Source organism: Mauremys reevesii, linkage group 11, assembly GCF_016161935.1.
Source record: "Mauremys reevesii isolate NIE-2019 linkage group 11, ASM1616193v1, whole genome shotgun sequence".
Taxonomy (NCBI): domain Eukaryota; kingdom Metazoa; phylum Chordata; order Testudines; family Geoemydidae; genus Mauremys; species Mauremys reevesii.
The window spans coordinates 76,537,251-76,562,945 of record NC_052633.1 but is presented as its reverse complement, the minus strand read 5'-3'; the positions used below and the strand labels follow the sequence as shown (position 1 = coordinate 76,562,945).

At 58.0% G+C, this 25,695-nt stretch overlaps 1 protein-coding gene across 1 annotated transcript in view; it reads left to right on the top strand.

Moving 5' to 3' along the window:
- OBSL1 (obscurin like cytoskeletal adaptor 1) overlaps positions 1-25,695 on the top strand; it is a 60,677-nt gene that overhangs the window by 11,492 nt on the left and 23,490 nt on the right. The window contains exons 6-14 of the mRNA XM_039495900.1: positions 790-1,065; positions 3,141-3,413; positions 11,080-11,352; positions 12,458-12,730; positions 17,636-17,911; positions 18,883-19,155; positions 20,609-20,884; positions 21,318-21,593; positions 23,952-24,227. Of these exons, the coding sequence (XP_039351834.1) occupies positions 790-1,065; positions 3,141-3,413; positions 11,080-11,352; positions 12,458-12,730; positions 17,636-17,911; positions 18,883-19,155; positions 20,609-20,884; positions 21,318-21,593; positions 23,952-24,227 (2,472 nt within the window). The remainder of the gene's footprint in view (positions 1-789; positions 1,066-3,140; positions 3,414-11,079; positions 11,353-12,457; positions 12,731-17,635; positions 17,912-18,882; positions 19,156-20,608; positions 20,885-21,317; positions 21,594-23,951; positions 24,228-25,695) is intronic.

Below are 25,695 nucleotides of genomic sequence, written 5' to 3'. Positions count from 1 at the left end.
GCTGCCCTGGCCTGAGGGAGCCCTCTCCCTCCCTGCAGAGCGTGTGCTGCTTGCTGAGGTGTCTCCCCAGGGTGTCTCCCTGCGCTGAGCCCACAGGAGGGAACGTTGGTTCAGCCAGGGAGAGGCTGCATTGGGCTCCATGGGGTGGCAGCAGGTTCTCACCGGCCCTGCTGGGGCTGGGAGCAATCTGCCCTGGGCTCCTGCTGAGATGCCGCGGAGAGAGCGAGCCCCATGTCTGCAGCAGGCTGTGCTCCCCTCTGGGGTAGGGGGTGGAGCATTACATGCTGGGAGCTGTAATCTCCAGGGGCTGCTCCGCTGAGGGATGCAGGGGAGAGCAGCTCCTGGCCATCTGGCAGCCTGGCCTGGGGTGGGATGGGCTGAGCAGCAGGGAGCTGGCCTGTGTGGGGTGCCTGGCGGCATGCGCTGGCCTGCAGAGCCTGATCCCGCGGACACAATCTGCATGGGCAGGGGCGGCTCCAGGCACCAGCACGCCAAGCGCGTGCCTGGGGGGGGCAAGCCGCGGGGGGCGCTCTGCCGGTCGCCGCTAGGGCAGCAGGCAGGCTGCCTTCGGTGGCTTGCCTGCAGAGGGTCCGCTGGTCCCGCAGCTTCGGCGGACCTCCTGCAGACGTGCCTGCGGGAGGTCCGCCGAAGCCGCGGGACCAGCGGACGCTCCGTGCTTGGGGCGGCAAAATGTCTAGAGCCGCCCCTGTGCATGGGGCATTGTCCTGGCTGCCCTGTGGGAGCGAGGACTCGCCTCCACTCTCTGCTCATTCAGGGTGACTCTCTCAGCCCCACAGGTGCGCATCGCCCCGGTGCCCGAGGCCCGGCGCCTCCAGGAGCTCCTGGCAGGGCTGCCGCTGCTCCTCGAGTGTGAGGTCTCCACGCCCGACGCCCCTGTGCGCTGGCTCAAGGACGGGGAGGCTGTGCCCTCGGAGGGTGTCGTCGCCCTGCAGGCAGAGGGCTGCACTAGGAGGCTGTTTATCCGCTCTGCCCGCCCCTCAGACTCCGGGACGTACACGTGTGACGCGGGCGAGGATGCGCTGAGCTTCGCAGTGACCGTGAGCGGTGAGCTGGGGGCTGGCCCACAGGAGCCCTGTGCCTCTGCCCCTCCTGCAGGTTCCTCGCAGACAGGGGCTCAGGGCATTAGAGCTGGAGACGTCCCATCACATCCCAGCAGGCCCAGGACAGATGTGTGGCCCTCTGATCCCTTTCTCCCCTCCTGCCCCATCCACCCCTCCCTTAGCCTCCCTTCCTCACTGCCTCTCCCCCAGAGACCTGCCTTCTCTGGCCTTCACAGGCTCTGCTGGCCACTGAAATCAAATCATCTGGAGCTGCTGTGGCCAGGTTCTGTCCATGGCCCTGGGGGAGGCCTATGGCCATGTGAGCCCAGGGGCTCTGCCACCCCTGCTGGGTAGTAAGCAGAGGCCAAGTGACGGGCAGCTGCCCCCAGTGACATTGTCCAGGGTGAATCCCATGGGGAACGATCTCCCAAGGCTGCTGGCCACTGGCAGCACATGTGCTTCACTCTGGGGTGCAGGCTAGTGACTTACCCACCCCACCTTGTTACACGGAGCACCCAGTTCCTTGTCTGGACACCTGCAGGGCGCCCCACTCTGCTGTCGTGTAGACACCTGCAGTGCACCTCAGGTTACTGGCTTCACCTCCCTTCAGCACTGGCCCCTTATTGCAAAGCACTTAGGGTCTGTTTACAGTGCAAAGAAACCCAAACAAAACCCCGCAGCAGCGAGTCTCAAACCCTGGGTCACGGGGGCTCGTGCTACGTGGCTGTGAGTAGCTGCGTAGCTGTTCCTGCTTAGGCTGGAGCTGGGCTCTCACCCCCCTGCCGGGTTTCAGAGCCCAGCTTGAGCCCAAGCGGGAATGTGCACGCTGCTCCTTTCAGCCCCGGAGCGGGAGTCCCACAAGTCAGGTGACCCAGGCTCTGAGACCTGCTGCAGAGGGGTTTTCTTGCACTGTAGATGTGCTGTAAGGTTACATCCGCACTGCAGAGAAAAACCCCACAGCTGGCCTGTGCTAGCTGACTCAGGCAGTGGGGCTCGGGCAGCCGGGGCTGTTCCCTTATGGTGTAGACGTCCCAGCTCTGGAATCCTCCTACCTCGCAGGATCCTAGATCCTGCGCTCCAGGCCGAGCCGGGAAATCTACACTGCAGTGAAACAGCCCCTTAGCCTGAGCCCACTGCCTGAGGGAGCTGGCCTGGGCCAGCCAGGGGTGTCTAATTGCAGTGTAGACGTACCCTTAGTCATGTCTATAATAAATCCAAACAGAAGCTTGAGATAAAAATTCACATACAAGCATGTAAAAGGGTTTGGAAACATCAGGTTACAAGGGAAAGAAAAACATAGCCTGCAATCAGACCTGGTAGGCCCGTCCAGCCCGGGCCAGGCCACTGAGCTGGGATCTGCCTCTCCTGAGACTCGTCTGCTGGCAGGGTACCTCCTCTGCATGGGGAGTTCCTGTGCCTTGTCTCCTCATACGCAGCCCCAGACCGTTTGTCGCTTTCCATGAGCCAGGCTCCAGCTTAGCCCGAGGGTCCCCCATTCAGAGGCTTTTCCTGCGGTTCTTTTGTCTTTGTAAATGCTCAGCCTGTGTCTGGCCCAGCCTGTAACCCAGGGCTGGGCTGGGACGAAAGTTGTCAGTTGTTCTCACTCTTGACCGAGTTAGCTGATCCCCAGCCACTGCAGGTGACTTGCTGCATCTCCAGCGGGTCTGGAGCATCGTATTCTACATTTTACACATCTCTTCAAGTAGTGCCCGTGCAGTAACCGTGACACTCAGCTCGTGCTTAGCGTGCGGCAGGGACCGCGCACAACTACCCGCATGGTGCACTCTCGCTAGCCGCTCAGGCCTGGTGCGAGATGCCTGCCTGGGCATGGCTGCTCAGCAGGGCAGAGCTCATCGGCTGCCCCCACCCAGCTGCGGGAGCCCCCCCAGCCCCACTAGACAGGGCACAGCTGACCCAAGTGTGCTCCGGTTCCCCTCAGTCGATGGGCACTGGAAGCCCCTTGTAATAATGAGCAATAACCTCCCAGTACTGAGGAATGGGCGGGGTGCTTGGCTGGGAGTGACCCAGCCCGGCCAAGCCGGCAGCCTCTCTGCTGAGCCCAGCCTGTCTCCCCGCCAGAGCCGCCCGTGAGGATCGTCAGCTCTAACGAGGACGCCGCGCACACCTACCTGGCCTCGGAGCGCGTGGTGCTGGCGTGCGAGCTGTCCCGTGCCGACCCCCCGGTGCAGTGGTACAAGGACGGGGTGGAGGTGGAGGAGGGCGAGCACCTGCTCCTGGAGCGCGAGGGGCCCCATCGCAGGCTCGTCATCCCCTCGGCCCGTCCGCAGGACACGGGGGAGTTTGTGTGCGACGCGGGCGGCGACTCCGTCTTCTACAACATCACAGTGACAGGTGGGTGGATCCCAGTTCACTGGCATAGGTGCTGTGGGTCTCTGTCCGTCTGTCTGAGGGGTTTCTATAGCTCTGTCCCTGCAGTGTCCACACGCCCTTCGACCTCTGTCTCTTGGTCTGTCCAGCTCTTTCCCTTCTTTGCACTTCGTTGTTCTGCCCTCATCCTCCCTGGCCAAAGCGTCTCTTGTCCTCACTCCCCTCCTGTTCCATCAGAAAGCTTCTAGTCACACACACGCCCGTCCTCCCTATCAGCTGTCTTCTGCTGCAGTTTCACTATCCGGGAGCTGAGATTAGCTGGAGGGGCCCATCGGGAGCGGGTGAGGCTGGGGATTCGGGGCCTGGGCTTGCCAGCTCTGCTCACACTGAGAGAGATCACTGGAGGGAAAACGTTTTATTGATCTTTGCTCTGATTTACTCCATTGCTACTAGTTGCACCCCTGGGACTTGCGATCCCGCCTCGCCAGCCAGCGGTTAACAGAGCGCTCTTTGGGGAGGGGCGTGGGCTGAGGTCTTGCTGCTGTACAGGGAGGTGATGGGAGCCTGCTGCCCTTTGTAAGATAAGCAGGGGGTGGTCTGGCCATGCAGTGGATGGGGGTCCAGTGAGGAAGGACCAGGTGGTGCTTTCAGTTACTCGGTAGATTGTGCTGGCTAGGTCCTATGATGGTGTCCCTTGAGTAGATAGGTGGACAGAGTTGGCACCAGGGTTTGTTGCAGGGTTTGGTTCCTGGGTTGGTGTTTCTGTTGTGTGGTGTGTGGTTGCTGGTGAGTATTTGCTTCAGGTTGGGGGGCTGTCTGTAATCAAGGACAGGCCTGTCTCCCAAGATCTGGGAGAGTGAGGGATAATCTTTCAGGATAGGTTGTAGATCCTTGATGATGTGCTGGAGAGGTTTTAGTTGGGGGCTGAAGGTGATGGCTAGTGGCGTTCTGTTACTTTCTTTGTTGAGCCTGTCTTGTAGTAGATGGCTTCTGGGTACTCTTCTGGCTCTGTCAATCTGTTTCTTCACTTCACCAGGTGAGTAATCTAGTTTTAAGAATGCTTGATAGAGATCTTGTAGGTGTTTGTCTCTGTCTGAGGGATTGGAGCAAATGCAGTTGTATCTTAGAGCTTGTCTGTAGACAATGGATCGTGTGGTGTGTCCTGGATGGAAGCTGGAGGCATGTAGGTAAGTATAGCGGTCAGTAGGTTTCCGGTATAGGGCGGTGTTTATGTGACCATCGCTTATTAGCACAGTAGTGTCTAGGAAGTGGACCTCATGTGTGGATTGGTCTAGGCTGAGGTTGATGGTGGGGTGGAAATTGTTGAAATCCTGGTGGAATTCCTCAGGGGCTTCTTTTCCATAGGTCCAGATGATGAAGATGTCATCAATGTAGCACAAGTAGAGTAGGGGCGTTAGGGGACGAGAGCTGAGGAAGTGTTGTTCTAAGTCAGCCATAAAGATGTTGGCATATTGTGTGGCCATGCGGGTACCCATAGCAGTGCTGCTGATTTAAAGACATAAATTGTCCCCAAATGTGAAATAGTTTGGGGTGAGGACAAAGTCACAAAGTTCAGCCACCAGGTTTGCCGTGACATTATCGGGGATACTGTTCCTGACAGCTTGTAGTCCATCTTTGTGCGGAATGTGGGTGTAGGGGGCTTCTACCTCCATAGTGGCCAGGATGGTGGTTTCTGGAAGATCACCAATGGATTGTAGTGTCCTCAGGAAGTCAGTGGTGTTTTGAAGGTAGCTGGGAGTGCTGGTAGCGTAGGGCCTGAGGAGAGAGTCCACATAGCCAGACAATCCTGCTGTCAGGGTGCCAATACCTGAGATGATGGGGCATCCAGGATTCCCAGGTTTATGGATTTTGGGTAGCTGGTAGAATACCCCCGGTCAGGGCTCTAGGGGTGTGTCAGTGTAGATGTGTTCCTGTGCTTCTTTAGGGAGTTTCTTGAGCAGATGATGTAGTTTCTTAGGGGAGGAGGGATAGCCCCCACCCCCCAAAGCCAGAGTTGTGAGTTCAATCCTTGAGAAGGCCATTTAAGGACCTGGGGCAAAATCTGTCAGGGACAGTAGTACCTGGTCTTGCTGTGAAGGCAATGGACTCAATGATCTTTCAAGGTCCCTTCTAGTTCTATTTTATTTGTTTGGTAACCCTCAGTGGGGTCAGAGGGTAATGGCCTGTAGAATGTGGTGTTAGAGAGTTGTCTAGCAGCCTCTCGTTCATATTCCAACCTATTCATGATGACGCCAGCACCTCCTTTGTCAGCCTTTTAAACCAGTAGGAAAACACTTCAGTCTCCCTGGTCACTCAATAACAGACCTAACAGTGGCAATTCTTCAACAAAAAAACTTCAAAAACAGACTCCAGTGAGAAACTGCAGAACGGGAATTAATTTGCAAACTGGACACCATCACATTAGGCCTGGATTAAAAACCGGGAGTGGTTGTGTCATTACAAAACCTAAACCTAATTCCCCCCGTACTGATTTCCCCTACTGTTAGTGACACTTTCTTGTCAACTGTTTGAAATGGGCCACTTTCATTACCACTACAAAAGTTATTTTTCCTCCCTTGGTATCCTCCTGCTAATTGAATTGTCTCGTTAGACTGACCTTACACTTGGTAAGTCAACTCCCATCTTCTGTTCTAAAAAACAAAACACAGGCTGACGCACTGGTGGGTGTCCCAGCCAAATTCCACAGGGAGCAGGATGAGCAGCTCCTTGCACTCCTGTTGGCAACGTGTAGGGGAAAAGCTGCGTGGGTTGAGGGCAGGGAGGCTTGACCCTGAGTGACACACGCTGGGGGTCTCATGCTGCCCAGACTAAAACATTCTTGGAATGACTAAATATTCTAGATGACAGTTTCCTAACTCAAAACGAACTGTATCCACCACGGGGGGATTCCATGTTAGACCTTGTTGTGACAGAGACACTGATCACAGAATTAAAAATTGGTGACATTTTAGGTAGAAGTGACCATGACTTGATTGCACTTGTTATGTGCAAACAGAGTAAAGTCCAAACCAGTCAATGTCTACTTGGTGCTTTAAAAGGGCCCCTTACAGAAAGCTGAAAACCAATTGGAGCCAAATCAACTGGGAGATTTAAACAGAAAAATGTCAATAATCACTGGGAATTGTTTAAGAAGGTGACCTCTCGAGGTCCCTTCCAGCCCTATGTTTCTATGATTCTCTGATTTTACTAGATGCCCAAAAAGCCACAATCCAGAGAGTCGGCTACAGTGGTTAAAAAACCAACCTGGCTTAGAGGGGAAGTGAAAGTGGCTCTAAAAATTATATATATAAACTAGGATTGCATCTGAAGAAGTGAGGTTCTTTACCCACGAAAGCTTATGCCCAAATAAATCTGTTAGTCTTTAAGGTGCCACCGGACTCCTCGTTGTTTTTATTTATACGCTGGGCTTTTCAGAACATTGATAAGGGAAGCAACAAGACAAAAGGAAAAATCTATGGCCAGCAGAATTAAGGACAATAAGAAGGAGGTTCTTTAAAGTATATTAGGAACAAAAGGAAGCCTAACAATGCTATTGCTCCATTATTAGATAGAAATGATAGACTAGTCAGTAATAATGCAGACGAGGCATAGGTGTTCAATAAATATTTCTGTTCTGTATTTGGGAAAATAACCGATGATGTAGTCGGATCATATGATAATGACACTCTTTCTATTCCACTAGTATCTCAGGAGGATGTGAAACCGCAGCTACTAAAGCTAGACATTTTAAAATCAGCAGGTCCAGATAATTTTCATTCAAGAGTTTTAAAAGAGCTGGCTGAGGAGCTCGCTGGCCCGCTAATGTTGATTTTCAATAACTCTTGGAACACTGGGAAGTTCCAGAGGACTGGCAGAAAGCTAACATTGTGCCATTATTTTAAAAGGGCCAGTGGGATGACCCAGGTAATTATAGGCCTGTCAGCCTGACTTCAATCCTGGACAACATAATAGAATGGCTGGTATGGAGCACAGATTCTAAGGCCAGAAGGGACCACTGTGATCATGAGTCTGACCTCCTGTATAGCATAGGCCATAAGACTGCCCTGAAGTAATTCCGGTTTGAACTAGAGCAGAGCTTTTAGAAAACATTCAATCCTGATTTAAAAATTTGCAGTGATGGAGAATCCACCAGAGCTCTTGGTAAGTTGTTCCAATAATTAATTATCCTGAAGTGTGGTTGACAAAGGTAATAGTGTTGATGTAATAGACTTAGACTTCTGTATGGCACTTGATTTGGTACTGCACAAGATTATGAATAAGAAACTAGAACAATATAAATTCAACATGGCCCATATTCAGGGAATTAAAGACTGGCTCACCGTTAAGTCTCAAACAGTAATTGTAAATGAGGAATCATCACTGAGCATGTGCGTTTCTAGTGGGGCCCCGCGGGGACTGGTTCTTGGCCCTACACAATTTAACTTTTATCAGTGACCTGGAAGAAAACAAAATTATAAAATTTGCAGATGACACAAAAAATTGGTGGCAGGTACATCATAGAGTCATAGAACTGGAAGGGACATTGAGAGGTCATCTAGTCCAGTCCCCTGCACTTGTGGCAGGACTAAGTATTATCTAGACCATCCCTGACAGGTGTTCGTCTAACCTGCTCTTAAAAATCTCCAATGATGGAGATTCCACAACCTCCCTAGGCCATTTATTCCAGTGCTTAACCACCCTGACAGTTAGGAAGTTTTTTCCTAATGTCCAACCTAAACCTCCCTTGCTGCAATTTAAGCCCATTGCTTCTTGTCCGATCCTCAGAGATTAAGAAAAACAATTTTTCTTCCTCCTCCTTGTAACAACCTTTTACATACTTGAAAACTGTTATCATGTCCCCTCTCAGGCTTCTCTTTTCTAGACTAAACAAACCCAATTTTTTCCATCTTCCCTCATAGCTCATGTTTTCTAAACTTTTAATCATTTTTGTTGCTCTTCTCTGAACTCTCTCCAATTTGTCCACATCCTTCCTGAAATGTGGTGCCCAGAACTGGACACAATACTCCAGTTGAGGCCTAACCAGAGCGGAGTATAGTGGAAGAATTACTTCTTGTGTCTTGCTTACAACACTCCTGCTGATACAGCCCAGAATGATATTCGCTTTTTTTTCAGCAGTGTTACACTGTTTACTCATATTGAGTTTGTGATCCACTATGACCCCAGATCCCTTTCCGCAGTGCTCCTTCCTAGGCCGTCATTTCCCATTTTGTATGTGTGCAACTGATTGTTCCTTCCTAAATACAGTACTTTGCATTTGTCCTGATTGAATTTCATCCTACTTACTTCAGACCATTTCTCCTGTTTGTCCAGATCATTTTGAATTTTAATCCTGTCCCGCAAAGCACTTGCAACCCTTCCCAGTTTGGTATAGTCCACAAACTTTTTGAGTGTACTCTCTGTGCCATTATCTAAATCACTGATGAAGATATTGAACAGAACCGGACACAGAACTGATCCCTGCAGGATCCCACTCGTTATTTCCTTCCAGCATGACTGCGAACCACCGAAAATGACTCTCTGGGAACAGTTTTCCAACCACTTTTGCACCCACCTTATAGTAGCGCCATCTAGGTTGCGTTTCCCTAGTTTGTCTATGAGAAGGGCATGCCAGCCAGTATCAAAAGCTTTACTAAAGTCAAGATATACCACGTCTACCACTTGCCCCCTATCCACAAGGCTTGTTACCCTCTCAGGTTGGTTTGACATGATTTGTTCTTGACAAATCCATGCTGACTGTTACTTATCACCTTATTATCTTCTAGATGTTTGCAAATTGATTGCTTAATGATTTGCTCCATTATCTTTCCGGGTATAGAAGTTAAGCTGACTGGTCTGTAATTCCCCAGGTTGTCCTTATTTCCCTTTTTATAGATGGGCACTATAGTTGCCCTTTTCCAGTCTTCTGGAATCTCTCCTGTCTTCCATGACTTTTCAAAGATAATTGCTAATGGCTCAGATATCTCCTCAGTCAGCTCCTTGAGTATTCTAGGATGCATTTCATCTAATTTGTCCAAGTAATTTTTAACTTGTTTTTTCCCTATTTTAGCCTCTTCTGATCCTACCTCATTTTCACTGGCATTCACTACGTTAAACGTCCAATCACCACCAACCTTCTTGGTGAAAACGGAAACAAAGAAGTAATTAAGCACCTCTGCCATTTCCACTTTTCCTGTTATTGTCTTTCCTCCCTCATTGAGTAACGGGCCTGCCCCGTCCTTGGTCTTCCTCTTGCTTCTATTGTCTTTGTAGGACGTTTTCTTGTTACCCTTTATGTCTCTAGCTAGTTTGATCTCGTTTTGTGCCTTGGACTTTCTAATGTTGTCCCTACGCACTTGTGTTATTTTTTTTCTATTCATCCTTTGTAATTTGACTGAGTTTCCACTTTTTGTAGGACTCTTTTTCGAGTTTCAGATCATTGAAGATCTCCTGGTTAAGCCAGGCTGGTCTCTTGCCAGACTTCCTATCTTTCCTGTGCAGTGGGGTAGTTTGCTCTTGTGCCCTTAATAACGTCTCTTTGAAAAACTGCCAACTGTCTTCTATTGTTTTTCCCCATAGACTTGCTTTCCATGGGATCTTGCCAACCAACTCTCTGAGTTTGCTAAAGTCGCCGCCTTGAAATCCATTGTCTTTATTGTGCTGTTCTCCCTCCTATGATTCCTTAGAATCATGAACTCGACCATTTCATGATCACTTTCACCCAAGCTGCCTTCCACTTTTGAATAATGCAGAGGATATGTCACTGATAGTGAGCAATCTGGATCGCTTGGTACACTGGGCTCAGGCAAACAACGTGTAAATGTGTTGGGCATACGTACAATGGCAGGCCTGTACCCTGGGAAGCAGGGACTCTGAGAAGGACTTGGGGGTCTAGATGGGTAATCACATTAACATGAACTCCCAGTGCGACGCGGTGGCCGAAAGGGCTAATGCGATCCTGGGATGCATAAACGAGAATCTCAAGTAAGAGCAGAGAAGTTATTTTATCTCTGTATTTGGCACTGGTGGAACCGGTGCTGGAACCCTGCCCCCCATTCTGGTGTTCACAGTTCAAGGAGGATGTTGGTAAATGGGAGAGAGTTCAGAGAAAAACCACGAGAAGGAATAAAGGATTGGAAAACCATCCTTGTAGTCACAGACTCAAGGAGCTCAGTTTACTTAGCTTAGCAAGGAGAAGGTTACGGGATGACATGATCAGTCTGTAAGTACCTACGTGGGGAACAGAAGTTTGATACTGGGCACTTCAGTCTAGCAGACAAAGGCACAGCATTATCCAGTGGCTGGAAGTTGAAGCTAGACAAATTGAGATGAGAAATAAGGTGCAAGTGTTTAGCCGTGAGGGTAATTAACCACTGGAACCATTTACCACAAGTTGTGGCGGATCCTCCATCACTGGCAGGCTTTAAGTCAAGGTTGGAAGTTTTTCTAACAGATCTGCCCTGGTTCAACCAGGAATTAATTCAGGGGAGACCGATGGCCTGTGTGACATGGGGGCAGAGCAGATGATCGCAGTGGCCCCTTCTGCCTTATAACCTATCAGTTGCATAAAGGATCCAACTTCATTTCCAGCCCCAAACTCTGGGGTCCGGTGGTGGGCTGCTGCAAGAACTCGACAGAATTTGTAGATCAGTTACATACGTCTCTGCTGAGCCCGTCCTGTCTCCCTGCCCAGAGCCGCCCGTGAGGATCGTCAGCTCTAACGAGGACGCCGCGCACACCTACCTGGCCTCGGAGCGCGTGGTGCTGGCGTGCGAGCTGTCCCGTGCCGACCCCCCGGTGCAGTGGTACAAGGATGGGGTGGAGGTGGAGGAGGGCGAGCACCTGCTCCTGGAGCGCGAGGGGCCCCATCGCAGGCTCGTCATCCCCTCGGCCCGTCCGCAGGACACGGGGGAGTTTGTGTGCGATGCGGGCGGCGACTCCGTCTTCTACAACATCACAGTGACAGGTCGGTGACACCCCTGGCCTCCCGGTGGGTGGGTCAGCAGCGCTCCCCCATTACCCCAGCTGGCAGGTCGGTGACAACCCTGGTTCCCTGGTGAGTGGGTCAGCAGGGCTCCCCCATTACCCCAGCTGGCAGGTCGGTGACACCCCTGGTCCCTGGTGGGTGGGTCAGCAGCGCTCCCCCGTTACCCCAGCTGGCAGGTTAGTGACATCCCTGGTCCCTCAGCAGGTGGGTCAGCAGGGCTCCCCCGTTACCCCAGCTGGCAGGTCGGTGACACCCCTGGTTCCCTGGTGGGTGGATCAGCAGCGCTCCCCTGTTACCCCAGCTGGCAGGTTAGTGATACCCCTGGTTCCCTGGTGGGTGGGTCAGCAGGGCTCCCCAATTATCCCAGCTGGCAGGTCGGTGACATCCCTGGTTCCCTGGTGGGTGGGTCAGCAGGGCTCCCCTGTTACCCCAGCTGGCAGGTCGGTGACACCCCTGGTTCCCTGGTGGGTGGGTCAGCAGGGCTCCCCTGTTACCCCAGCTGGCAGGTCGGTTCCCTGGTGGGTGGGTCAGCAGGGCTCCCCCGTTACCCCAGCTGGCAGGTCGGTGACACCCCTGGTTCCCTGGTGGGTGGATCAGCAGGGCTCCCCCGTTACCCCAGCTGGCAGGTCGGTGACTTCCCTGGTTCCCTGGTGGCAGGGCCGGCTCCTGGCACCAGCTGAGCAACCTCGTGCTTGGGGTGGCAGATTCTAAGGGGCGGCTTCCGTCCAATCCTAGGGCGGCACGGCCACCCTTTTTTTGTTCGCTGCTCTGGCCGCCCTGCGGGGGTGGCGGCGCAGAGGAGGGGAGCGCCCTGCTGGGAGCCGGCTGCGCGCTCCGTCTGCCCCAGCCGGTGCCAGGTCTGCAGCCAGCCTGGCAACCCGCGTCCTTCCCTCCCCACTGACCAGAGCGGCGTGGAGGCCTCCCGGCAGGCGGCGCAGCACGAGGGGCCGAGTGGTGAGCGCCCCGGCTGAAGGAAGCCCTGGCCGCCCCCCTTCTCTCTCTCCCCCCTGCTCCCTCCCCCTCCCCCCGGGGAGTGACCCAGCCGGCAGCCTCACTGCTGAGCCCGTCCTGTCTCCCTGCCTAGAGCCGCCCGTGAGGATCGTCAGCTCTAACGAGGACGCCGCGCACACCTACCTGGCCTCGGAGCGCGTGGTGCTGGCGTGCGAGCTGTCCCGTGCCGACCCCCCGGTGCAGTGGTACAAGGACGGGGTGGAGGTGGAGGAGGGTGAGCACCTGCTCCTGGAGCGCGAGGGGCCCCATCGCAGGCTCGTCATCCCCTCGGCCCGTCCGCAGGACACGGGGGAGTTTGTGTGCGACGCGGGCGGCGACTCCGTCTTCTACAACATCACGGTGACAGGTGGGTGTCGGCTCCTCCCAGCCCTGGCTGCCCCCACTGAGTTGTCCCCCCTTTTCATCACGGCTCCCGCCCCGCCCGTAGTGCCAGCAGCCCCGTCATGGCCCAGGCCCCCCTCAGCTCGGTGTGGTACAAACACAGGACACAGGCAGTGCCTGCCACAGGGGCTCACAGGCTGAGTACGAGCCGGGAGCTGGACGGACGGACGGGCGGGCGGGGGAGCACACGGCAGCATGGGCAGCATGATGGGCAGTGGCCGTTGCTCGCCAGCAACCCAGCCATCGTCACCTGGTTCGCAGGCCTCCCGGCAAAGGAGAGTTTGGGGGGGGTGGGTAACGAGGTCGCCTTGCGGCTGTTTCTGGGAGCGCTGCCCAGGCAGGAGGGGCAGCCGGGGAGGAAGCACAAAGGGCCTTGTTTGCAAATGTAATTGGTGGGCAGTGGAGGCACCCAGTCGACAGCCAGTGAGAGGGAGGTGGGGACAGGCCAAGAAGTGCCTTGGAAGTGAGACAAGCGGCTTCCGTTTGGGGTGATGGAGAAGCCAGCAGAGAGAATCAAAGCACGGGGATATGGCCTCAGTGACAGGCCAGGAAAATGACCGTGGCAGCAGCAGGTGAGTGGGGCAGGACGCATTCGTCAGGGCTGGAGAGCAGGCTGCTGCAGTGACAGAGAGACGAGAGGATGAGGCCTGGACACGAGGGTTAGCTGTGTGGGTGGGTAGGACAGACCATAGTCTAGAGACGCTATCCAGGCAGAATCAGCCGGATTTGGAGACGGGTTTCTCTCCAGGGCCTCATGTACCAGCTAAGGTGAAGCTGATGCCAAGCTAGGGGCCTGTTTGTCTCCCACAGAGATTGAGAAGTAAGGCAGCAGGAGGGCCTGGGGAACGAAGAACCCATTGTAGCTATGTTGGATTCGAGCTGAGGGCTAGACATCCCTGGGAGAGGTCAGAACCCACACCCAGATCTTAGTTTGGAGGAAGGACTTGGCTGGGGAGCGGGAGGTGGGGCTGTCAGCTGTCAGCACAGGAGGTGCTGGGTGGAATCTATGTTTGCAGATGAGTTTACCCAGAGACACGGTGGGGGACCAAGGCCAGAGCCCTGTGGAACTCCCCCAAGAAGCTGGAGGGGTGTGACACTTTCGGGGTTACCCAAGGTGACTCGCTACTGCTCAGAGCACGAGGGAGCCCACTGGGGGAAACTTGCCCCAAACGACCGCTGCTGGCTACACGAGCGGCCCCCTCCGGGCACTGTGAACCCCGCTCTTCCCTCTGCAGGCCAGCAATTCGCACCCCCAGCCCTCCGTCCCCTGAGTGAGGCCTTGGGCAGCGCAGAGAGACCCTGTCACTAAATCTCTGGAGATCGTTACCCCCTGAGCTTGGCACAGGTCCTTCCAGCCTGTCTGTGCTCCCCACTGCGCACCCCCCCCAAGTGCCCAGGCCTCCACAACTGGCCCCCAGAATGCACAGATTTGCTGCCTCCGTGCAAGCAGGGCCCTCGTTCACTAGCTCCCCTCTGTTCAGCCCGTCCTCAGCACCCATCACTTAGCCAGGGCTGCAGTAAAACCAAACAGAGGTTTTGATAAAGCTGCAGAGAGATTCAGACAGAAGCCAGGAGACGGGCTGGAAACACACGGCTACAGACCAAAGAAAAATACAACCCGCCATAGGCACCGACTCTGGAGCATCCATGGGGAAAAAATGGTGGATGCTGAGCATCCACTGGCAGCTCTCCTATCAGCACCTCCCCCCAGCGCCTCCTGCCCACCGGCGGGCCCTGCCGATCAGCATCTCCCCTTCCCACCCTGCACCTCCCGCCCACCGCAATCAGCTGGAGGCCCTGGGGGGGAAGGGGGAGGAGTGAGGAAGAGGCAGTGGAACAGGGCAGGAAAAGGTGGGGTGAGGCTTGGGGCAGAGCCAGGGGATCCAGCACCCCCTGGAGCCTGTACTACTTGTTAGTAAGTTGGACTTGTAAAAGGTTCAGAAAAGGGCAACAAAAATGATTAGGGGTGTGTCACGGAGTCCCCGGGCGCTGCTCTGGAACTGCTCCCCACCAAGCCAGGCAGGACTCTGGGGAGCCTCCTCTCCCTCGGAGCAGCCTGTCTGCAGGGCAAGAAGCTCCCCCGGCTTCACCTCCTGGGTCTCTCCTTGGAGCATTCAGCATCCTCTGCCCCTCCGTGCGCTTCCCCCAGCGAGTCCGCCCCGGCGGGGTCCTGGGGAAGTGACAGGGTGCTGCACTCGCTTCGCAGTCAGACGTGACTCTCAGCCAGCCAGTAAAAAGGAGGTCTATTAGATGACAGGAACAGGGTCTAAAACAGAGCTTGTAGGAACAGAGAACAGGACCCCTCAGCCAGGATCATCCTGGGGGGGGCAGCGAGCCAGACAACCACATCTGCACTCACTCCTTGTCCCCCGCTAGCTCCAAACTGACTCCCCCTCCAGCCCCTCCTCCTCTGGGCTTTGTTCCTTTCCCGGGCCAGGAGGTCACCTGATTCCTTTGTTCTCCCACACCTTTTGCGATCACCTTGCAGGGGGCCTTTAGTTGTCAGGACACAGCCGGCCATTTATGCACACTGGCCCTTTGCTCTGCAACAATCTCACCACCTAGAGACATAAGAAATGCATAGGGGAAACTGAGGTACCCACACCGTATTCAGAGGAAACATTAAGAACAGTCCCACTTCGTCACAGTGTGGAACAGCTGCTATATGTGGAGAGATTAATAAGACTGGGACTTTTCAGCTTGGAAAAGAGATGACTAAGGGGGGATATGATAGAGGTCTATAAAATCATGACTGGTGTGGAGAAAGTAAATAAGGACGTGTTATTTGTGCCTTCTCATAACACAAGAACTAGGGGTCACCAAATGAAGTTAATAGGCAGCAGATTTAAAACAAACAAAAGGAAGTATTTCTTCACACAACGCACAGCCAACCTGTGGAACTCCTTGCCAGAGGATGTTGTGACAGCCAAGATTATAACAGAGTTCAAAAAAGAACTAGATATGTTCACGGAGGATAGGTCCATCCATCCTATTAGCCAGGACAGGCAGGGATGGTGTTCCTAGCCTCGGTTTGCCAGAAGCTGGGAATGGGCGACAGGGGGTGGATCACTTGATGATTCCCTGTTCTGTTCATTCCCTCTGGGACACCTGGCATTGGCCACTGTCAGAAGACAGGGTACGGGGCTAGATGGACTATTGGTCTGACCCAGTGTGGCCATTTTTATGTTCTTAAGCTCCTTTCCTGTCTGAGAAGGTGTTTCTCACCCACTGGCTCATCTGGCCAGTGCTGGGCCAGTCCAGAGAGCTGGGATGCACATTTTTCACGAGACACTCCTGCTGGCAGAGCATACAGTCTCGTGCTTCTTTCTCCGGATGACCCGCCCTGTTCCAGGTCTTTTTCTTGGGCTCTTTAGTGCTGTGGGACGACCCAAGACCACGCCTTGTCTGGCCTGTAAACTCTTGGCTGGGCTTGGGGGAAAGGTGTCAATTGTTCTCACTCCGAGCTCTGAGGATCCCCGCCCCGGGGACTGTCTGGCCTCCAGCAGCTTTGGAACACAATAGTCTGTGGTACATAACTCTGGGAATACTTGCCAGCCAGCCAGCCAGCCAGCCCGCAGTAGCCGTGGCTGCCAGCAAGGTCTTAGCCCGTCTGGGCACGTCCCTGGGCACAGACTCAGAACTGTGCAACCCCCGGCTGTTGCCTGGGTCTGGAGGCTCCTCCAAAGGAGCGGTTGGAGGGGGAGGAGGAGACTCAGAGAGGCCAGACTCAGGGAAGGCAAGAGGAGGAGCATGGCCGGCTGTGTGAAGGCGGCTGACAGGTCTGGGGGGATGAGGATGGAGTGCTGGGCCTGAGCCTTGGTTAGAAGGGGCACTAGAGATTTGGGCGAGGGCAGTTTCTGTGGCGTGCCGGGGGTGGGAGCTGGGCTGGAGGGTCTAGGACGGAGCAGGAGGAGAGGAACTCCAGCGTGTGCAGGGAGCTTGGGGAGGAAGGGAGATGGGGTGAGAGTCGAAGAGGCAAGTGGGGCAGGCTGGGTGTTGAAGATGGGAGCGACTGGCACTTTGTGTTGTGAGGGGATGAGCCAGAGGAGAGTGAAAAGCGGCGGGAGGAGGGGGGTTCAGGGAGGCCAGGAGCTGGGACTGGATGGGGTCCTGGGCACAAGTGGAGGGGTTAGAGGAGACGCTATGACTGGGGAGGAGGAGGGAGAGTTGTGGGAGGGGCAGGCGAGCCGAGGGGAGGGGGAAGGGCAGGTCACATTTCGCCAGCTTTCTCTTGGCAGAAATTGGCAAGATCCTCTGGTCACATGGCGACTGCTTCCCGCCAGGCTCCCCCCCAGGCCACTGCCCCCCTCCTGCTCTGCAGCCTCCCAGACACCCTGCAACCCCTGCTAGACACAGACGCTGGGCGGATCCTCACCTATCTCCTCACTAGGGTGAATGGGGACAGTCACGAGTTTGGGTCTTTTTCTTATATAGGCTCCTATTACCCCCGACCCCTGTCCCGATTTTTCACACTTGCTGTCTGGTCACCCTGCTCCTCACTCTTCAGCCACCTCCCTCCAGGCCTCCCTGCCTGGCTCTGCACCCTCCCTCCTGGCCGGCCCTCCTGCCCCTTCCCCAGTTCCCTGCTTTCTGCCCCGACTCCAGCCAGTCTGTCAGCCCAGCACCTCCTCTCCTCCCTTCACCCTGTGACTGCTGCCTATGGGAGCCCTGTGGGCTCAGCCCTCGGCAGCTTGTCCCCTCCAGCCTGGGAGCTGTTAGTGTGCGGAGCAATGTCACCCCCCCGCGGTGCTCCTACGGCCTGGGGCTGTGAGCGCCGTGGGGCTAGGACCCCGGCCTCCTCTGGGCTTTGAAATAGCCCTGCCTCTGAGGGTGCTGCCGCACTCACGGTGATAAAGAACTGGTCTCTCAGCCCCACAGGTGCGCATCGCCCCGGTGCCCGAGGCCCGGCGCCTCCAGGAGCTCCTGGCAGGGCTGCCGCTGCTCCTCGAGTGCGAGGTCTCCACGCCCGACGCCCCTGTGCGCTGGCTCAAGGACGGGGAGGCTGTGCCCTCGGACGACATCGTCGCCCTGCAGGCAGAGGGCTGCGCCAGGAGGCTGTTTATCCGCTCTGCCCGCCCCTCAGACTCCGGGACGTACACGTGTGACGTGGGCGAGGATGCGCTGAGCTTCGCAGTGACCGTGAGCGGTGAGCTGGGGGCTGGGCGACGGTCCCCTCCCTGGGAGCAGGGTTAATGCCCACGGGCAGCGCTGCGGGGCTGTGCCGTACACTCAGATAGGAAGCCGGGGTCTCTGCCCTGAGGTGCTGCCTGGCCAGTCACTCTGTGGGGCTGACCCTGTATCCAGCGCTGCCTTTGCCGTCGACCCCAGTAGGGCAGCAGGCATGGCACACGGGCTTGCCAGTGAAGCGTCTGGGCTCGACGTGCATTATCAGAGCTGGCACTTGTCAGACCCAGCAGGGCCTGGGCTCCGACTCCTGGTCCCTGTGCGGCCAGCGGGGGACCAGCCTGCTGCCCTGACAGCCCCTGCGGACACAGCTCTGCTTTGAAGGTAAATGAAGATCCTCAGAGTCCTGAGCCCTGGCTCTCCCTGCCACGGGGGTGACTGCGGGGAGCTGGGCCCTCGGGAGAGAAAGAGCAGCTCCCCCCGACACGGAGAATGCAAGTGACTCTGCGGCTGCAGCTAGCGCAGAATGAGCCACATCCCCACCTGATGAGGGATGGCCAGTCTAGGCTCCGCATCTTCCCCAGAGAGCTGCCCCCAGGGTCACTTTCTCACTCTCTTCCTGGACATCCTATCTTGGGGCTAGTCTACACACCAGCCGCCGGTCGGCGGCGAGAGTTCGACTTCAAGCTTGAACTATCGCGCCTAATCTGTCTGTGGACGAGTTTCGAACTCCGGGGCGCGCGCCCCACCACTGCACCACACCAAAACGGCGGGGCGCGGAGGTCGATTTTGAGGACGACTCGGTCCACGCGCTGGATCCGGAGTTCGAGAGTGAAGGGTACTTTGTATTCAATATTTCAGCGCCGGACGCCATGCGAACCCCTAGTTTCTTTCACTGCCCTGTGTGACCTGCCTTGGAGAACAGGTGGGGCGGCTGGCTGGGAGAGACCCAGCCGGCAGCCTCACTGCTGAGCCCGTCCTGTCTCCCGCCAGAGCCGCCCGTGAGGATCGTCAGCTCTAACGAGGACGCCGCGCACACCTACCTGGCCTCGGAGCGCGTGGTGCTGGCGTGCGAGCTGTCCCGTGCCGACCCCCCGGTGCAGTGGTACAAGGACGGGGTGGAGGTGGAGGAGGGCGAGCACCTGCTCCTGGAGCGCGAGGGGCCCCATCGCAGGCTCGTCATCCCCTCGGCCCGTCCGCAGGACACGGGGGAGTTTGTGTGCGACGCGGGCGGCGACTCCGTCTTCTACAACATCACGGTGACAGGTGGGTGATGTCCCCTGGCCTCCCGGTGGGTGGGTCAGCAGGGCTCCCCCGTTACCTCAGCTGGCAGGTCGGTGACACCCCTGGTCCCTGGCGGGTGGGTCAGCAGGGCTCCCCCGTTACCCCAGCTGGCAGGTCAGTGACACCCCTGGTTCCCTGGTGGGTGGGTCAGCAGGGCTCCCCCGTTACCCCAGCTGGCAGGTTGGTGACACCCCTGGTCCCTGGCGGGTGGGTCAGCAGGGCTCCCCCACTACTCCAGCTGGCAGGTCGGTGACACCCCTGGTCCCTGGTGGGTGGGTCAGCAGGGCTCCCCCGTTACCCCAGCTGGCAGGTCAGTGACACCCTTGGTCCCTGGCGGGTGGGTCAGCAGGGCTCCCCCGTTACCCCAGCTGGCAGGTCAGTGACACCCCTGGTCCCTGGTGGGTGGGTCAGCAGGGCTCCCCCGTTACCCCAGCTGGCAGGTCAGTGACACCCCTGGTCCCTGGTGGGTGGGTCAGCAGGGCTCCCCCATTACTCCAGCTGGCAGGTCAGTGACACCCCTGGTCCCTGGTGGGTGGGTCAGCAGGGCTCCCCCGTTACCCCAGCTGGCAGGTCGGTGACACCCCTGGTCCCTGGTGGATGGGTCAGCAGGGCTCCCCCATTACTCCAGCTGGCAGGTCAGTGACACCCCTGGTCCCCTGGGGGGAGATGACAGGTGGGCCGGGCTCTCACCAGCACCGAGCCCCTGGCCCTGAGGGGAGAGCCCGGCCCCCCTGTCAGCGTCCAGCCCCGGCCCTGAGGGGGGAGCCCTGTGCCCCTGTCAGCGCCCGGCCCCCCGTGCTGAGGGCAGAGCCCGGCCCCCCTGTCCATGCCCGGCCCCTGGCCCTGAGGGGAGAGCCCTGCGCCCCTGTCAGCGCCCGGCCCCCCGTGCTGAGGGCAGAGCCCGGCCCCCCTGTCCATGCCCGGCCCCTGGCCCTGAGGGGAGAGCCCGGCCCCTCTGTCCATGCCCAGCCCCCGGCCCTGAGGGGAGAGCCCTGCGCCCCTGTCAGCGCCCGGCCCCCCGTGCTGAGGGCAGAGCCCGGCCCCCCTGTCCATGCCCGGCCCCTGGCCCTGAGGGGAGAGCCCTGCGCCCCTGTCAGTGCCCAGCCCGCGATGCCCCTGGAAGAACTGGTGTCTGGGTCTGATAGAGGCTGTGATACCTGAGCTCCGTGGGCAGCTGCTTCCCCGCATGTAGCACAAGCTAGCAGAGACTTTTCCTGACGACCATCAGGCTGCAGCCCTAGCACCCACCCAGATCCCCCAGAGCACGGGGGAGCATGATGGACATGGGCAGTGGCCGGGGGTCTCGCTAGAGCAGAGTGGGGTCCAGGGAAGTAGGCAGGCTGGGGTTGGGTAGAACAGACCCCCTGCCCTGCAGCGGGTAGAGATTGGGTATCCCTGAGCCCATCGTGTCCCTTCCGTTGGATGTGCCCGACAGAGCCCCCAGTGAGGATCCTGTGCCCCCAGGAGCGCTCCCTGGAGCTGCGGGCTCTGGCGCTGCAGCGCCTGGAGCTGAGGTGCGAGCTGTCTAGAGCAGACGCCCAGGTGTGCTGGTTCAAGGACGGGCTGGAGGTGGATGAGACAGAGAACCTGCTGCTGCGGGCAGAGGGGCCCCTGCGCTGGCTGATTGTCCCGCAGGCCCGGGCCGAGGATGCCGGCGAGTACATCTGTGAGACAAGGGACGAGTCCGTCTCCTTTGACGTCAGGGTGTCAGGTGAGCGTGGGGGGCCAGGTAACGTGGGGCACAGCTTCCTTATCTCTGTGACCGTCGTCGATGAACTGAGCAAAGCTCTTCCCCCACTCCGAGTCCGTCTCCCCCTCTCGGCTGCACTTGGTGTCTCCCGGGTTCCCGCTCTGCTTGTGGTCGCTGGGGAGAGTGGGCCGTACGTTTGCCGGTGGTGGGTATCTGCTGGCATGACTGCTCCGTGTCATACACGTGCCCCAAGGCACAGCCATACGTGCTGTGTCTCCTCAGGCCCCAGGAGCCATCCCGTGATCTGCCCCCTGCAGCTCTTACACCCACCATTGCTCTTTCGTGGCGTGAAAGGAGAAATTGGCCGTGCCGGACATTGATTCAAACCAACAGGCCAGGGTGGGGGCAGCATTGTCCCCTCGCTGCCTGGGCCAGCGCTGCCCTCTCCTTTCAGAGCCCCCGGTGAAGATCCTGCAGCCGCGGCGAGCTCCCCACACCCTGAAGGCTGTTGTGGGGGAGACGGTGACTCTGGCCTGCGAGCTCTCGCGCGGGAACGTGCCGGTGCAGTGGGTTAAGGATGGCACCAGGCTGGAAGCTGGCGGCAGCCTGATCCTGGAGGAGGAGGGTGCCCATCGGCGGCTGGTCATCCCTGCGGCTGGAGTGGAGCATTCTGGGAAGTACGTCTGTGATGCGGCTGATGACACCAGGACGTTTACTGTCCAAGTGTGTGGTGAGTGAGAGGCTGGGGAGGGCCCAGAGACCTGAGTAGTGCCTGGGGGTGGGCTGGTGACTGGCCCCCGTGAGCAGGGCAGTGCTGGGGGAAGCGAGTTCCCTGGGTGGGGGCATTGGCACTGCAGGAGGTGCCTTTGCAGCCAGATTTGGGCTATAAAGTGATGTCCCCACAACCCTCTCTTGCCCCCTGCCTCATGCTGCCCCCTGAGAACCAGAGCTGAGTCCCAAGCGCAGCCTTGGCACGCCTGTCGCTGCCTGTGTGGCAGGCCGCATGCACCGGGCTCTGTTTCCAGTGGCTAGTCTGTCCAGGGACAGTTGCTGAGTCTGCGCACTCAGGCTCAGGGCTTGTGCCTTGGCATAGGCTCCACTGGGTGCTCTTGGAGAGCCATGGTGAGTCTGTGGGGGGGTCAGCAATGGGGTGGGGAAGGTGTCACGGACCCATAGGATGGGGGTCATGTCCCCCATGTGGGGACAGGCTCTGGGAGGCCCCGTCAGTGGGTCATGCCCCCAAAGGGTCTCACTCTGCCTCCAGGCAGCGAGTCCCACGGAGACAGACCCTGAGGGAGAGTTGGACCATCTATGGCGGAGTCACAGGTCCGATGCTCTGGAGCTGCTCTGTACAAAGCCAGCAGGACTCTGAGTAGCGTGACTCCTCTCAGGGCAAGGAGCTTCCTGGGACTGACCTCGGAGTATTCAGCATCCCTGTTCACACCGTACACTTCCCCTTGTTGGGTCCGCCTGGACGGGACCCCTGGGGAAGCCAGAGGGGCCCTGCACCCCAGCTCCGCACTCAGCAGTGACTCTCAGTCAGCCGGTAAAACAGACGGGTTATTAGTCGACAGGATCACAGCATAGAACAGAGCTTGTTAGCACAGAAATCAGTGACTTTCAGCCAAGTCCATCTTGGGGGGCCCCGGACTGGACACCCTGGACTCGCTACTCTCTGAGTTACCCCTAGCAGACTGCTCAGCGTCCAGCAACCCGACCTCTGACACACCCATTGCCCCCTCCCGATCTTTGTCTCACTCCCCAGGCAAAGTGTCATCCGGTTGCACCCCCTCCTGGGTCTCAGATTATGAAGGACATCGTCCATCGCTTACGTGCAGGCAGCCAGAGCCATCTCGCCTGTCCCCAAGGGGCTCAGCAAAAGTCACACACCCTTAGTCCCACCATCTAGGCATTGGTGCAATAAGCCGGGAAACTGAGGCATACAGAGTATTCATGCAAAACAGTAAGACTCACACAGGCTCACGTACAACATAATAAGGAGGAAAACCCCACTTTGTCACCCCATCTTAGGGGTCAGCGCCCCCTCCGCCAGCGTCTGCAGGGACACGCAGCCAGCGCGGGCCGACAGGCGGGTTATTAGTCACCTGGCCCAGCCCTGGGAGCCCTTGGGGAGCCCAGAGCCCAAAGCCTCGTCCCTCTGTCACGCCCACTGACCTCCTCAGTCAGACTCCGCAATTACCTCCCACTGCTTCCTGCAGCCAACACAACCCCTCACCCCCAGCCCTTTGTTCCCGAGCCCAGCGGGGATGCGGCTCAGCTCCCTGCCCAGGGGTGGGGGGTGCAGATCTCTCTGAGGCGCTGGTTGCTGGGCATCCGTGTCTGGGCAGTTGGATTTGCCACTGTCTTCTCAGAGCTCCACTGATATGGGAGCTAAGGCCCAGACAGCTGGGAGCCTGTCACATCTGTCTCTTCCCCCGCTCCCAATAGGTAACAATACAGCATATAGGGGAAACTGAGGCAGACACAGACTTGATAAAAATAGTATCGACAATTCCCACGTGGGCGCAGCAGGCCCAGCTCGCCAGCCTGAGTTTCCCAAGCGGTCTGTGCCCGTTTCTGTCTCCTTGGCAGTCCCTGCAGGCCCCAGAGCCCTGGCAGCTGCACTGGTTGTCTCCTCCCAACAGGAAATCGAGGGGTGTGACATGAAACAGGCTAATTGTAGGCAGGATGCTCAGGGGCCAGTTGGGCCCATCCTGGTCCTGGGGGGCCTGCGCTAGCCTGACCACCCACTCAGAGAAGGCCGAGTCCTGGGCCTGTGTCCGAGTTCCCACGTCTAGTCTGGTGCCCGTCTCTGACAGCGACCAGCCCCAGGCACTTCCAGGGAAGGTACAACCGCCCTGCAATGAGGGCTGGGCCCAGGGGAATCGCCTTCCTATCCCCAACACTGGCACAGGGGGGTTCAGCGCCCTTGTATGTAGCGCAGTGTCATGGGGGCTCTTGTCACTGTTGTCCATGCAAATATTGAATCCTTCTGATGCCTGCTGCGTTCCTGGGCGCAGTGAAACCTGGTGGCAGGGAGTTCCATAGGCTGGTTAATCGTAGCTGCTGTTTGTCTTGGTTCTGCCAGACCCTCCCGTGACGATCCTGGGGCGGAGTGAGCTGCAGACCCACCGCCGCTGCCTGGCCGCGGAGGACCTGGTGCTGGAGGTGACGCTCTCCCATGCCCACGGAGAGGTGAAGTGGTACAAGGATGGTGAGAAGTTGCAGGACATGGGGCGTGTGCGTCTGGAGGAAGACGGGGCGCGGCGCGCACTGGTCATTCTGGGCATGGAGAGCAAGGATGCGGGGGAGTATCTGTGTGACAGCCATGACGACAGCCTCATCTTCTGTGTCGCCGTGGAAGGTACGGCTGAGCTGCCGCTGACCTCCTGTCCGGCGGGTGGGCGAGGGCCCTGCCTGGCATTGGGGAGCAGTGCAGGAGCCGGGCGGCCCCTCTGGCGGGACGGGCCCTTTGCTGCCGGGCCCCACAGAATGAGGGTGTGAGGAGCCTTACTCAATGGGCTAATGGGGGGTCTGTGATGGGGGTGAGCAGGGCAATAGGCAGGTGGGTGATGGCACTACATGACTTAGGCTAACTAAAATCAGAGGGGACTGAGGAAGGACAGAGGGCCCAGGCTGGCGGGGAGGGGGCAGAGGGCCCAGCCAGGCAGGCGGGGGAGGGGGAGAGGGCCCAGGCAGGTGGGGGCAGAGAGCCCAGCCAGGCGGGGGCAGAGGGCCCAGGCTGGCGGGGAGGGGCAGAGGCCCAGCCAGGCAGGCGGGGGAGAGAGGCCCAGCCAGGTCGGGGAGGGGGCAGAGGGCCCAGGCAGGCGGGGGCAGAGGCCCAGGCAGGCAGGCGGGGGCAGAGGCCCAGCCAGGCAGGCGGGGGGAGAGGGCCCAGCCAGGTCGGGGAGGGGGCAGAGGCCCAGGCAGGCGGGGAGGGGCAGAGGCCCAGGCAGGCGGGGGCAGAGGCCCAGCCAGGCAGGCGGGGGGGCAGAGGGCCCAGCCAGGCAGGCGGGGGAGGGGGCAGAGGCCCAGCCAGGTGGGGGCAGAGGCCCAGCCAGGCAGGTGGGGGGGGGCAGAGGGCCCAGGCAGGCAGGCGGGGGGGGGCAGAGGGCCCAGCCAGGTGGGGGAGAGGGCTGCAGTGGGGGCGGGTGACGTACAGTGTGGGCAATGTAGGGCGCCCCCACTGGAAGGAGTAATCTGGACCCTCAGGCTCTGCCCTGGGCTCTGAACTCCCTGTGACCCCTCGGGGAGAGCCCTGGGCAGCCCCATGCACCCCGCTTGATGCGCGGCCATGGGCGAAGAGTAACCCCAGCTGCGGCCGCGCAGGGCTGGAGAGTGCATGGACAGCGTCTGCTGCGACCGCTCTGGGAGGCTGAGCCTGAGGTGCAGCGCCGGGCTCTGGTCTCCCAGCTTCAGAAAGGGTCTGGTGGGGGAAGGGGCCTGGGCGAGCGTCCGTATAAAGAGACTGCAGAGGCTGAGGCCGTTCGGTTCAGAGGAGCCCCATGCCACAGGCTGACGAGGTGTGTCTCCAGGAGCGGCACAGAGAGGGGGATTGGGTGGGGCTGGTTGCCCCTCCTTTAACAGCAGACCACGGGGTGCTCAGTGAAATGGGAAGGCTGTGTATTTAATAGCAGCAGCAGGAAATGCTGTTGTATTTTAGACACTACACACGTAACCTGTGGAACTCCCTGCCACATGGTATCCTTGAGGCCAAGAGGTCAGTGGGATTCAGAGAGCAGAAGTGTTCTCATGTGTCCTGGGAACATCCTGTTACACGAATGGCAATAGCTCTGAAAGGACTGTCAGCCCATGTGTCCCATCCTAGCCCT